Source organism: Physeter macrocephalus, chromosome 16 (genome assembly GCF_002837175.3).
Source record: "Physeter macrocephalus isolate SW-GA chromosome 16, ASM283717v5, whole genome shotgun sequence".
NCBI classification, from domain to species: Eukaryota; Metazoa; Chordata; class Mammalia; order Artiodactyla; family Physeteridae; genus Physeter; species Physeter macrocephalus.
In genome coordinates this window covers 39,546,524-39,559,264 of record NC_041229.1, presented here as the reverse complement: position 1 = coordinate 39,559,264, position 12,741 = coordinate 39,546,524, and the positions used below count along the sequence as shown (strand labels likewise).

Genomic DNA, 12,741 nt, shown 5'->3' with positions numbered 1-12,741 from the left:
TGTATAACTGATTCAGTTTGTTGTAAAGCAGAAACTAACACACCATTGTAAAACAGTTATACTCCAATAAAGATGTTAAAAAAAATAGATAACCAATAAGGACCTACTGTGTAGCACAGGGATCTCTTCTCAGTACTCTGTAATGACCTATATGGGAAAAGAATCTAAAAAAGAGTAGACATATGTATATGTGTAACTGATTCACTTTGCTGTACAGCAGAAACTAACACAACATTTTAAATCAACTATACTCCAATAAAAATTAAAAACAAAAACAAAAACGAAAAAAGAGGGACAGCAAAACGAGGCCAAAGCCTCTCTGGATGGGGTGGACCAGGAACAGAGAGCCTTGCACTAGCCTTGCACTAGCTAGTGTTGGTGCCACGGAGAAGCTGCTGGGCTGGCCCACCTCCCTGGCTCCCGTCCTGTCTCCCCTCAGGCTGTGTTACTCTCTGGTTCACCAGCTGCGTCTGAGGTACAGGAACAGGTTTTAGCTGGGCTGACACTTAGGAGAAGGGGTGACCCGCGCCCTAGGCTCCAGACCGGGGCCCGGAGGGTGGATGGAGGGATGTCTGTGACGTGGGTCACTTGTTAGCAGATGTTGCAGCTGCTGCCACAGAGCCCCCGGAGCATACGTTTCCTGTCCGTGATCTTTCGTTCTATCCGGCCAGACACATATGGAAAGCCCACAGCTCTGTCTGCACTCTCAGCTGGACAGAAGTGGTGGTATTGTTCTTGGTGTAAAGCCGAAACTTTTTTCTCGGTTTCTGTACAGTTGTGAAAGGCGGTGCAGATCTCACTTAAAGCTACTCCCTGGAAATCAGAGTGCCCTCATTCAGCCAACATGTGGCAGAGCGGAGTGGAAAGGGCATGGGACCCAGGCTGGAGGATCACTGTGGATTAGGGACTCTGTTTCCTCAGCTGGGATAGTGGTATCTGACAGGGAGACTTGACTGTTAGTTGAGATACTATTTATCATAGTACTTGGGAACGTTTAAAGCACCCAGACAGGTGTTATTTATTTGATACAGGGTGCTCTATGAAGTTGAGAGGGAGGGAAGGAGGGATGGAGGGAGGGAAAGAGAGAGAGAGAGAGAGAGAGAGAGAGAGAGGGAGTGTGTGTGTGTGTGTGTGTGTGTGTGTGTGTGTGTGTGTGTGTCTGTATGTTCACTCTGCTAGTCAAGAGATGAGATATTACTAGAGGAGATAAGACGTGCGTGTCTGTACAACATGGTTGAAGGTGATTATCTGTCTCTGATGGCTTTAAAGGGCTCTGGGAGTTGAGTGGGGACAGTTTCATGCAGAGGGTGATATCTGAGCTGGGCTTTGAAGGATGGGCCATGGAGATGGACATGGAGGGGCATTGACTTTAACAAGTATTGGAGAGAGGGCCCCCCGGGCAGACGGTTTGATGTGAGGAAAGGCACAGATTTAGGAGCAAATGGGGCCTCTGCAAGCCACAGCAATAATTGGGTTGGATTGGAGCATCAGTCTGGATTTGTCTTGTGGGTGGCGGGGAACCAAAGAAGAAATGTTGAGCCAAGGGAGTGCCAAGATCAGAACTGAGCTTGAGGGTGAATGATCTGGCAACAGTTTTAAAGTTGGAGGAAAGAGACCGGAAGCTCTCCTTACTGGAAGACTACTAGGAAAATATATAAAACACCTGTTTACCTCCCAATATTATTGGTTTTTTCTTCCAGTTTTATTGAGGTATCATTAACAGACAGCACTGTATAAGTTTAAGGTGTAGAGAGTAATGATATGACTTACATGTATCCTGAAATGATTACCACAGTAAGTTTAGTGAACACCCATTGTCTCATATAGATACAAAATAAAAGGAAAAACAATTTTTCTTTGTGATGAGGACTCTTAGGATTTGCTCTCTTAACCACTTTCATAAAGAACGTACAGCAGTGTTCATTATATGTGTCATGTTGCACGTTACGTCCCTAACACTTATTTACCTTACAACTGGAAGTCTGTACATTGGACTGCCTTCATCCAGTTCCCCCGCCCCCCATCTTCCACCTCTAGCAACCACAAATCTGATCTCTTTTTCTATGAGTTTGTTTGTTTGTGAAGTACAGTTGACCTACAACACTGTGTTAGTTCCTGGTGCACAACTTAGTGATTTCGACATTTTTATCCGTTCCAAAATCATCACCCCCCAATATCACTTTGACGAGTAAATGAGATAAAGGATGTGGAGTTAACATTTGGAGAAGAATCACGATGGTCCAGGTCCCGAGCATCCTAGCCCCGTGGCTGCAGCTGAGCCTCCTGACATGGGTGCTTTTAGGCCAGGCTAGGCTGCCAGGCCCTGGGTGAAGGTGTAGGGCTGCACAGCCCAGCTCGGGCAGGTCCCTGCACCCTCCTGCTTGGACCTCCTGCAGGTCCCTCCCTCCCTTTACTCCTGCCCTTGACTCCCAACTTGGCTCCTGCCCCTGCCTGGCTCTTGACTTCCTTTGTTTCCTGTTTCTGGCCTGGGAATATCCAATACCCAGGGCCTGATGTGCTCCTTTTCTCAGATTTGACCTTGACCCTTGCTAGGAAGCTCTGCCCATGCTGGTTAGTTGGAGTAACCGAGTGTTCAAACCACCCTGCTCCACCAGAGCCCTGGCTCCGGGCACCTCCTCCAGCTCGGCCTTGTTGGAGTGACTGGTCCAGAGAGGAGCATTTTAAGAGACTGAGAGTTAGATACAGATTCAAATTCTGATGCTACCACTGACGTCCTTGGGTGAGAGATTGCTGAATTCCTGTGAGCTTCAGTTTCCTTCAGGGTGAAATGAAGATAAGACCTATCTGTCTGTCTATTCCCCTCCTTCGATTTGGTTGTGAGGTTTAAATGAGGTAATGTAATGATTTAAAGGTGGCGTGGTGTCCTGTGAATATTGGTTGTCTTTTCTTCTGATCGTCCATTCCAGATGAAGAATATTTACTTAGGAGCTCAACGTGTGCTCAACCTCAATTTCCTTTCTTCTTTGCAAAAGCTTTGGTGTGAAAAAGTTGAGTTATTTATGTTCCAGCAGTTTCCATCACTGCCCTGGGGGAGGCCCCTGACGTCCCAGGACAACTTGAAGCACTCTTCCTATGGAAAGAAGGTTACTAGATGCTGGCTACATGCACGAGGACTACAGGCCAGACAGGTTGCCATGAAATCCTAACAGCATTGTCCATTTTCAGGAGAGTGTGTTTGGACAAATGCTGCTAAGCAAGCAACTTGCCAGAAACTATCCATCTATAACCTGGAGCCTGTCTGTCCTTCTTACAGTATCTGCTGTTTATGCCCAGTAAGCCTTGGTGTCTGGACCTCATTAGAAGCATTTGACAGAGGAATACTGATGCAAGTGTAGAATGAGGCTAGCCCCGGGGTCCTGTGCTATCCTGATTGCTCTATTTTTTATAAAATGTAAGAACTCAAGTTTAATGGGATAAGAGTTGGAAGGGACCTTAAAATGTCTTTCCCACCCCCAACTCATATTTAAACCATTCCTGGTTGGCAAGAAATTACCCTATTAGAGGATGCTTTCAGAAAGTGTGTGACTTTTCACAGTCATCTCCAAGGGCTCTATCTGAGAAGTCCCTTCTTGACGTCAGTGGGCATAAAGTCACCTGATGAAGAAGAGGGGGTACTCAGAGCCTGGCCTGTTGCACCCCCTTCACCACAAGAATCTACTCTCCAGACAACATACCCATCACTACCCTCTCCTGTGGCAAGTATAAAGGCTGACCCCTCACCAGAGGAGGGTGACCCTTTGAGGCTTTTTATGTCCCTCATAAAGGGACCAGGGAAGTCCAGCTCAGTGTCTTCCTACTGTCCTGTCCTCTCTTCAGGGTGGGGAGGAAGAATGGTGGGCACCCCCCTCCCCCATCTTTAAAGCTGTAACAGAATCTGCTAGCCACTTGGTACAGAAGGATGTGCAGGGTGCAACTGCCGGGAACCAGGTACACTACTCAGAATCTAGACATTAACGTTATCCCCATTTGGAGATCCCTGGCTTTGTAAGTAAGTGACCTGAGGTCACCCGGCTGTGAGGGTCAGAATTAGGTTTAGATACAGCTAACATCAGAGCTCAGGCACTTGGCACTCTCCCGCTGTGCAGGCTGTGGAAGAGAGTGTGTCAGCTGTCCCCCAGCAGCTGGTCCCTGTGCCTGGAAGGGACACATGTTCCTGTACCTGCTTGATGGGGCAGCGGAGTGGGGCTGGGCTCAGAGCAGCCAGGAGAGGCTCAGCACCAGGCCCGCTGCCTGCTGGCAAGGAGGGGAGACATAGCTTCAGCCCTGCACCCCGAAAGTCCTACTGGCCTGTTTTCCACGGTGGCCCATGTGAATCAGGAGGCACTCAGGAGCATGAAGAATCTTCCAGGTAGTAACGGTAGCATTTGCGGAGCGATGTAGTTCTCAGTTTGCAGAGGAGAAAACCGAGGTCCAGAGCTCCTTCCCAGAAGAGCAAGTTAACGGCAGAGCCTCGAATGGGACCCAGCTCTCTTGGTTTCCCATCCCGTGCCCATCTCCCTGCCTGTAGGTTTGCAGTTTGGAGCATCTGCCTTCTGAATGGAAACCACTTGGGCTGCAGTTTTGGCCTGTGCCTTCTTTTTTCTTAGAGGAGGTGGAAAACGGTCGATTTGCCGTCCAGTGATGTATTACCAAATGTTCCATCAGCCTTCTCTTCCTCAGGCTGAATGTTCTTTGTTTCTTTGCTCTACAAAGGACTCCTTTTCTGGTTCAATTTTCTGTATTGACTCTTCTCCTCTCTTCCTACTCCCCACCCTATAACCCTCTCCTTTTTCTCAATCCTCACCCCAAATTAAACCAACTCAGCATGTTTCCTTTGCACATGTTTGGCTCTGGTTCCTTTCCTGTTCACTTTTGCTTTATGATGGTTTCACTTCTTTCAAGGGTTTTTTCCCCACCTGAGCCCAAGCTGCTGTCATGACCAGTGCTGGCCAGAAAGCTCACAAATATTCAGCTTTACTACAGACTTGGGGGTTTGGTTTTGGTGCTGGCCTCGCTCCTGTAGTGGTGTTTGGTGACTTAGCAGACACCTGAAAGTCTGAGGCAGGGAGGGAGGGATTGTGGGTGGGGCAGGAAGGGTCCAGACACCTGCACTTTCATTTACTTGGAACAATCTGTTCTTGCTTCTTAGGTACCCAAATAAGCTGCTTCTCCCCCAGTTCTTTCTCGTGGCGTCAGGCCTCCTTCGTGGACTCTTATTGTTGGGCAGCCGTCCAGCAGAAGGACTCCTTGCAGGGTGACTCTGGAAACCTTCCACTGTGTCTGCATAAGGTAACTGGGGACATTGTAGATCTCACCTGTTTGCTTTATAGATGTGGGAACTGAGGCCCAGAGAGGCTGCACCAGTCCAAAGCCACATGGATGCATGTGGTCAACCAGGGCTATAACTCAGATCGTAAAACTGGAGCACATTAAAATCAGAAGGAACCTCAGAGATTAGTTGGTCCAGCACCTTCCTTGAGCAGATGGGAAACTGAGGCACTCCTTGATTTTAGCTCCATTGTGGCCGGCACCTCCTGTGTCTCGGTGGCCTTTCTACCCTTGACGCCCAGCGGTGTCTGAACCATATGAGGCTCTCAGTACATTTTTTATGCCTCAGTGAGCTTTGTTAGAGAACAGCAGAGTTGAGACTCAGAGCTTCAGCCAGCTCCTATTCCACCACACACAGGGTCTCTTGGAAAAAGTAAGGACCAACATAGAGGTCAATAGCTTCCAGCGCATGTGTTACTGCAGCATCAAGAAGCCCAGGGATGACTCCATCTGGGGGTATTGATTGCAGCACAGCTTTTGGAATACATGCCTTTGCTTTCTGTTGGGTCCACATGCTGCAAGGAAGGGGAGATGCTACCTGGGAGACACCAATGTCCTGCAGAGAAGAGGAGCAGGTCAGGAGCTCCGTGGTCGGGGGAGTGTGGAGGCAGGGCTCACAAAGGCTGGGCAGTGTGGAACTTGGGCCAGAGTTGGCAGGTTTGTGCAGGAGGCCGTTCTCTGCGCAATGAAGCAGCTCCGTTGGATCTTCTCCATACTTGTGAAAGTAAGACTTTGTTTCAGCCTGTCATTACTTTCAGCCGCTGGTTCTTTTGTTCATCATGAAAATGAATAGAATGTTTGTGCATCTTCAGCATCCACCAAGGAAAGCATGGTATGTTAGCTTTTTTTTTTTTTTTTTAATTTTATTTTATTTATTTACTTTTGGCTGCGTTGGGTCTTCGTTGCCGTGTGCAGGCTTTAGTTGTGGCGAGCGGGGGCTATTCTTTGTTGCGGCGCTCGGGCTTCTCATTGCAGTGGCTTCTCTTGTTGCAGAGCATGGGCTCTAGGCATGTGGGCTTCAGTAGATGTGGCACATGGGCTCAGTAGTTGTGGCGCGTGGGCTTAGTTGCTCCGCGGCATGTGGGATCTTCCCAGACCAGGGCTCAAACCCGTGTCCCCTGCATGGGCAGGGGGATTCTTAACCACTGCGCCACCCAGGAAGTCCCGGTATGTTAGCTTCTAAAAAGCCAAAGGCTGACCGTTTGTTTGACTCTCTCCTGCCTTGACCTGTTGCTGAACACACAGTCAGCATACTTCTTTTTTAAAAAGAACAGTTTAAGTCCTTTGCTGTGACTCAGGCTTGTTTCCCTCATGTTTATGTATTGCATGCCATTTGGCACAGTGATGCCCTAAACTGACTCCTTTCTTCCTTGGGGTTGGGCTTTCTCTTTGACTTTCGGCCTTAGCGTCAGTTGGGTCCTCATCAACTTTGCATGACGTAGTAACCCAGGCAGTGAGTAATAAGGATCTTCCGTATGAATGGGTACAGTTCTAGATACTGAACACCTTTGCAAATTTAAATGCATGCTGTTGTAGTTTAAATCTGTTTGTTTTAATGGTCTTCTGAGAATGGAAAGTTGTAATCAGTGGCTGGGCTGGAGATTGATGGGTCCACAGAAGAAGAATGTATATTCTGGGTTTGTCCAAGGTAAGAGTTGGCAGGGACGTTCGAGACTGCAAAACCTTTAGAGCAGGAAGAAATTCAAAGATTGTGATCCAAATGCATTTTACATGTGAGGATAAGGGCACCTTGAGAGGTCACGCCCAGGAGTCACAGGACTAGTTGCTGGCTGTAAGATGAGAATCCGGTCTCTGGGCTCCCACTGTCCCTGCAGGATAGGAGGGGAAGTCCTGTAGAGCAGCGTGGGTAGTGGGTCTCTTGGAAAAAGTAAGGACCAACATAGAGGTCAATAGCTTCCAGCGCATGTGTTACTGCAGCATCAAGAAGCCCAGGGATGACTCCATCTGGGGGTATTGATTGCAGCACAGCTTTTGGAATACATGCCTTTGCTTTCTGTTGGGTCCACATGCTGCAAGGAAGGGGAGATGCTACCTGGGAGACACCAATGTCCTGCAGAGAAGAGGAGCAGGTCAGGAGCTCCGTGGTCAGGGGAGTGTGGAGGCAGGGCTCACAAAGGCTGGGCAGCGTGGAACTTGGGCCAGAGTTGGCAGGTTTGTGCAGGAGGCCGTTCTCTGCGCAATGAAGCAGCTCCGTTGGATCTTCTCCATACTTGTGAAAGTAAGACTTTGTTTCAGCCTGTCATTACTTTCAGCCGCTGGTTCTTTTGTTCATCATGAAAATGAATAGAATGTTTGTGCATCTTCAGCATCCACCAAGGAAAGCATGGTATGTTAGCTTTTTTTTTTTTTTTTTAATTTTATTTTATTTATTTACTTTTGGCTGCGTTGGGTCTTCGTTGCCGTGTGCAGGCTTTAGTTGTGGCGAGCGGGGGCTATTCTTTGTTGCGGCGCTCGGGCTTCTCATTGCAGTGGCTTCTCTTGTTGCAGAGCATGGGCTCTAGGCATGTGGGCTTCAGTAGATGTGGCACATGGGCTCAGTAGTTGTGGCGCGTGGGCTTAGTTGCTCCGCGGCATGTGGGATCTTCCCAGACCAGGGCTCAAACCCGTGTCCCCTGCATGGGCAGGGGGATTCTTAACCACTGCGCCACCCAGGAAGTCCCGGTATGTTAGCTTCTAAAAAGCCAAAGGCTGACCGTTTGTTTGACTCTCTCCTGCCTTGACCTGTTGCTGAACACACAGTCAGCATACTTCTTTTTTAAAAAGAACAGTTTAAGTCCTTTGCTGTGACTCAGGCTTGTTTCCCTCATGTTTATGTATTGCATGCCATTTGGCACAGTGATGCCCTAAACTGACTCCTTTCTTCCTTGGGGTTGGGCTTTCTCTTTGACTTTCGGCCTTAGCGTCAGTTGGGTCCTCATCAACTTTGCATGACGTAGTAACCCAGGCAGTGAGTAATAAGGATCTTCCGTATGAATGGGTACAGTTCTAGATACTGAACACCTTTGCAAATTTAAATGCATGCTGTTGTAGTTTAAATCTGTTTGTTTTAATGGTCTTCTGAGAATGGAAAGTTGTAATCAGTGGCTGGGCTGGAGATTGATGGGTCCACAGAAGAAGAATGTATATTCTGGGTTTGTCCAAGGTAAGAGTTGGCAGGGACGTTCGAGACTGCAAAACCTTTAGAGCAGGAAGAAATTCAAAGATTGTGATCCAAATGCATTTTACATGTGAGGATAAGGGCACCTTGAGAGGTCACGCCCAGGAGTCACAGGACTAGTTGCTGGCTGTAAGATGAGAATCCGGTCTCTGGGCTCCCACTGTCCCTGCAGGATAGGAGGGGAAGTCCTGTAGAGCAGCGTGGGTAGTCAACCCTTAAGTTTTCGATGTTAGTGAAAGATGAAGGAGCTCTCTTTCTGGTGATGGTAGTCTAGCTTGTTTTGGTGGAAGTTTGGCTGAGGATCTGAGCAGAGTTCTTGCCAGATTCACAGGGCTGGAGACAAAAATTGAATAGCGCAAGTTGGAAGGACCCTGGTCAACACCGTAGGCTTGAAAGCCTATCGCTGAGGAGTGAGGGGTGATCCAGAGTTCAGCCAGCCCTCATAAGGTCTAGGGTCTTGGTTCAGAGCATTTCAGTATCGATTGAATGAAGAAGATTTGGGATTGTCAGTGTCTCTAGTCCACCTGCCAGCCAGAAGCAAAAACAAGCCAGTCCTCCCTGGAGGAAGTAACTTCAGCCAGAGCCTCAGATTCTCGCTCCGGTTTTTCACATGTGATGTTCAGCACTCAATCAAAAATAACCAGAGTACGAGAGAAAACCCAGAACTAGAAACAGACCCACAGGAGATCCAGATAAGATAGGAGGATCTTACCTGGATAAGTGTGACTTTCTTAGCCAGGTCAGATTCTGTAATCACAGCTGCCCTATTTTCACATTGATGCCTTTTCAAGTGGTGTGTGTATGTGAGAAAGTATACACATCGTAAGATTCACCGTTTTAGCCATTTTTAGGTGTGCAGTTCAGTGGCATTAAGTACATTCACATTGTTGTGCAGCCATCATCACCATCCATCTGAACTTTCTCATCTTCCCAAACTGACACTCTGTACTCATTAAACACTAACTCCCTGTCTCCCCTTCCCCAACCCTGGCAACCACCACTCTGCTCTCTGTCTCTTTGAGTCTGCCTACTCTAGGTACCTCATATAAGTGGAATCAAATCATATTTGTTCTTTTGTGTCTGGCTTATTTCACTTAGCATAATGTTTTCAAGTTGCACCCGTGTTGTAGCATGCGTCGGAATCCTCTTCCTTTGAAAGGCTGAATAATATTCCACTGTATGTATACGCCACATTTTGTTTATCCATTCATCCATCAGTGGATACGTGAGTTGCTTCCACCTCTTGGCTTTTGTGAATAATGCTGCTGTGAACATGGGTGTATAGATATCTGTTCGAGTCCCTGCTTTCGATTCTTTTGAGTACATGCCCAAATGTTGGGTTGTTGGATTCTTTTTCAAGTTTAGAAAGCTTCTCCTGTTGGTTTTCTTTTGGCCTCTCCACACTCAATGGACTCATGACTTCAGCTGGCCGGGACCATCTCCTCCAGGCTCCTCATTTCACAGAGGGGATGTGGAGGACAACGGCAGGCAATGCCGTGTCCAAAGTCCCATGGCCAGATGAGCTGAGCACATGGCCTCTGTCAGATTTCAGGTGTTTTTCACATGTGAAACGGTGCAGGTTTGATCTGTGTGGTTTCAGAAATCTAGACTCTTACCTGTTAGTGAAAGTTACCAGTTGGTGAACTTTAGCTCGGCCCCAAGAGGGTCTTTCCAGCGGAAGAGCTGTCCAGTGGGGGAGCCCACTGTCGACCCAGGAGTTCCTTAATTCAGGGTGGACGTGAAGATGTGTGTTGTCTTCCCATTTCTTTACTCCTCACTCTGTGCTTCCGTCATGTAAAAACCCGCCTCCTTAGATTAGTTCTTCGTTCTCGACACCGAGCTACATCATTCCCACCCCCTCATTCATTCAGGACTTTGGTGAGAGTTCTCTACCCTAGGGTGCCTTCTGTGTCCTCCCAGATACACATCAGACGCACCATTCTCTGTCTCCAAGGACTTTCACCTCCTTTCCACTTGTCACCGTTCCGGTGGATGCCTCGCTCTGTGTGCCTCATTACCTGGAGCTACGTTAGGACATCCCACTCCCTACCGCCACCTCCTGCCCTCCAAGGCCCTCCCCCACCCCCTTCAGAGCAGACGGAAGCTCGGACACGAGAACACCCTCAGCTCCCTGCCATCACACATCCCCGATGTCCCCACGCAGCACCAGCCTTCTCTGTCCTTTTGGTGAATGGATGAGGCCCCTTCTCCCAAACGAAGCTACTCTCCTGTGTGGCCCACTGTGCTCTGGACCCCCCTCCCTGGCTGCAGGAACACCTCCTCCCCATCTTTCTCCTCTGCATCCTCAACCCGTCCCTTCTCGCAGGCTCTCTTCCCACTGACATTTTAGCACATCCGTCTCCACCAAACTGGTCTTGCCCAGGTCACCTACAACCTCCCTGTTGCTAAGTTAATTCTCACTCGCTAGGGCTTGTGCTACTTGGCTTCTCTCTGACGTCCAGTCCGGTGGACCACGCCCTCCTGCAGATGCTCTCTTGACTCTCCGGTTAGAGTCTCCCTTTGTCCATCTCTGAGAAGTTGGAGTTCTGTCTTAGGCCACCTCCTCTGCACCCCCTCCCTGGACCATTTCATATCCCTGGTTTCAGTTTCTTTCCATGGGCTGTTCACAGCCAGGTCTTTGTCTCCAACCCAGCCTTCTCTCTTGAGCTCCGGATCCACACACCCAGCTGAACCCTGAACTTGAACACTTGAAGGTCTGGCACGTGCCTCCAGCACAGCTTGTTCAGAGCTGAACTTCTGTTTCCTGCCTGTCCCTACTGTGACCTCTAGCTCAGTTAATGACACCACCAACTACCCTGTTACATCCGCCAGAAGTCTGAGGGCCATTTTGACTCTTTCTCCATCCCCATATCCTGTCAGTCACTGAGCCCCATTGGGTCTGTTTTCATAAGGAGCTCTTAAACTCTTCATCCTTCTATCCAACCCCTAGGGCAGCCGGCCGTCCTCTTGTCCGTCTTGCTGCTGTCATTCCTACTCTCCTCCTACCCCTTTCCATATAATCACAGGTGTTCATTTTTGCCTGACTGTCATTTCCCTAAACAAAACCCTCCAGTGTCCCTATGAAATGTCTTTATTTCTTTAAACAAAACAAAACTGTTTTGGCTAACAAGGTTCAGTCTCCCTCTGGCCCTTGTGAACCACGGCAGCCTCACTTCCAAATCCGGTGAACTCCTAATGCATTTTCCCAGTCTCAGCTTAAATATCATTTCCACCTAGAAGCTTCCTCTAAACCTCAGTCTGACTGAAGGTTGTTGCCAGTTCAGCCTGCTTCAAGGGCCAGGTGGGTCAATGTGACGCTTCCAGGAATAAAACTGTGGGCCTGCTGTGTGGACAGTAGACTACATGCCCTGCCTCAGACATTCAGATCCTAGAAAATGGGCCACTGGCCAAGCAGAATATCAGCTGCACTCCACCCTGGTCTGTGTTGCTTGGTTGTGTATTCCCAGAGCAGCCTGTACTTTTCCTGGAATCACCCTGGGATGTGGTCATTACTTGCTTTAATTCTCCTTAATTGATTCTTTATTTCCAAGACTCTAAGTTCCATGCAGGCGGAGACCATGACGTGTCTTGTTCATCACTGTACCCCGAGAACAATGCACAGTCTGCAGTGGGTGATCAGAATACACATATGGAAGGGAGGAGAGGAATGAGGTAGCTTGCAGGTCCTGATCAGAACCAGACTTAGGTCTCTAGGAGCATTCTGACTGGTGCTCACCATGAGGGGGTTAGAGGCACAGGGTTTATGTGAACACTTCTCAATGCACTTCTGATGCCAGAGTTAAAACCAGGAGACCCAAATTCCACCCCCCCCACAAAGAAGTTAGACTCAGTGTAATATTGAAGTATGTATTGGTGTAGTTTATGGCAGTGGTATAATTCATGCTGTCATCCCTCCCCCCCTACTTCTTCATTTCTCCTGCCCTGTTTCTCCTCCTTTTCTCTCCCGCTCCCTTTATTTCTCGTAGCCTCTAGTATCTCTGAGGAGTCGTCTCTGGTGGAAATATGGGTGCATTCAAGGGGCCAGCAGGTGGCACTCTAGGACTGTTTGACAACTGGCCGTGTTTGAGTGTCCTCGTCTCTGTTCAAGTTCATAAAGTAGGCAACTGTTAGGCAGGATTTCTTTCTGAAACAGAAAAGCCAGTTTTTGACTGAAAAACAAAAACAAAAAACAGGGCTTCCCTGGTGGCGCAGTGGTTGCGCGTCCGCCTGCCGAT

The 12,741-nt window shown here is 48.5% G+C and overlaps 1 protein-coding gene across 4 annotated transcripts in view; it reads left to right on the top strand.

The window, feature by feature from the left end:
• Positions 1 to 12,741, top strand: part of PANX1 (pannexin 1) — a 50,397-nt gene that overhangs the window by 23,478 nt on the left and 14,178 nt on the right. For all 4 annotated transcript variants that reach the window (XR_003683559.2, XR_003683560.2, XR_003683561.2 and 1 more), the window contains exon 2: positions 5,150 to 5,289. Coding sequence is in view for 1 of the 4 variants with exons in the window: in XM_007122687.4 (XP_007122749.2) it covers positions 5,150 to 5,289 (140 nt within the window). In the remaining 3 variants the exon portion in view is untranslated. The remainder of the gene's footprint in view (positions 1 to 5,149; positions 5,290 to 12,741) is intronic.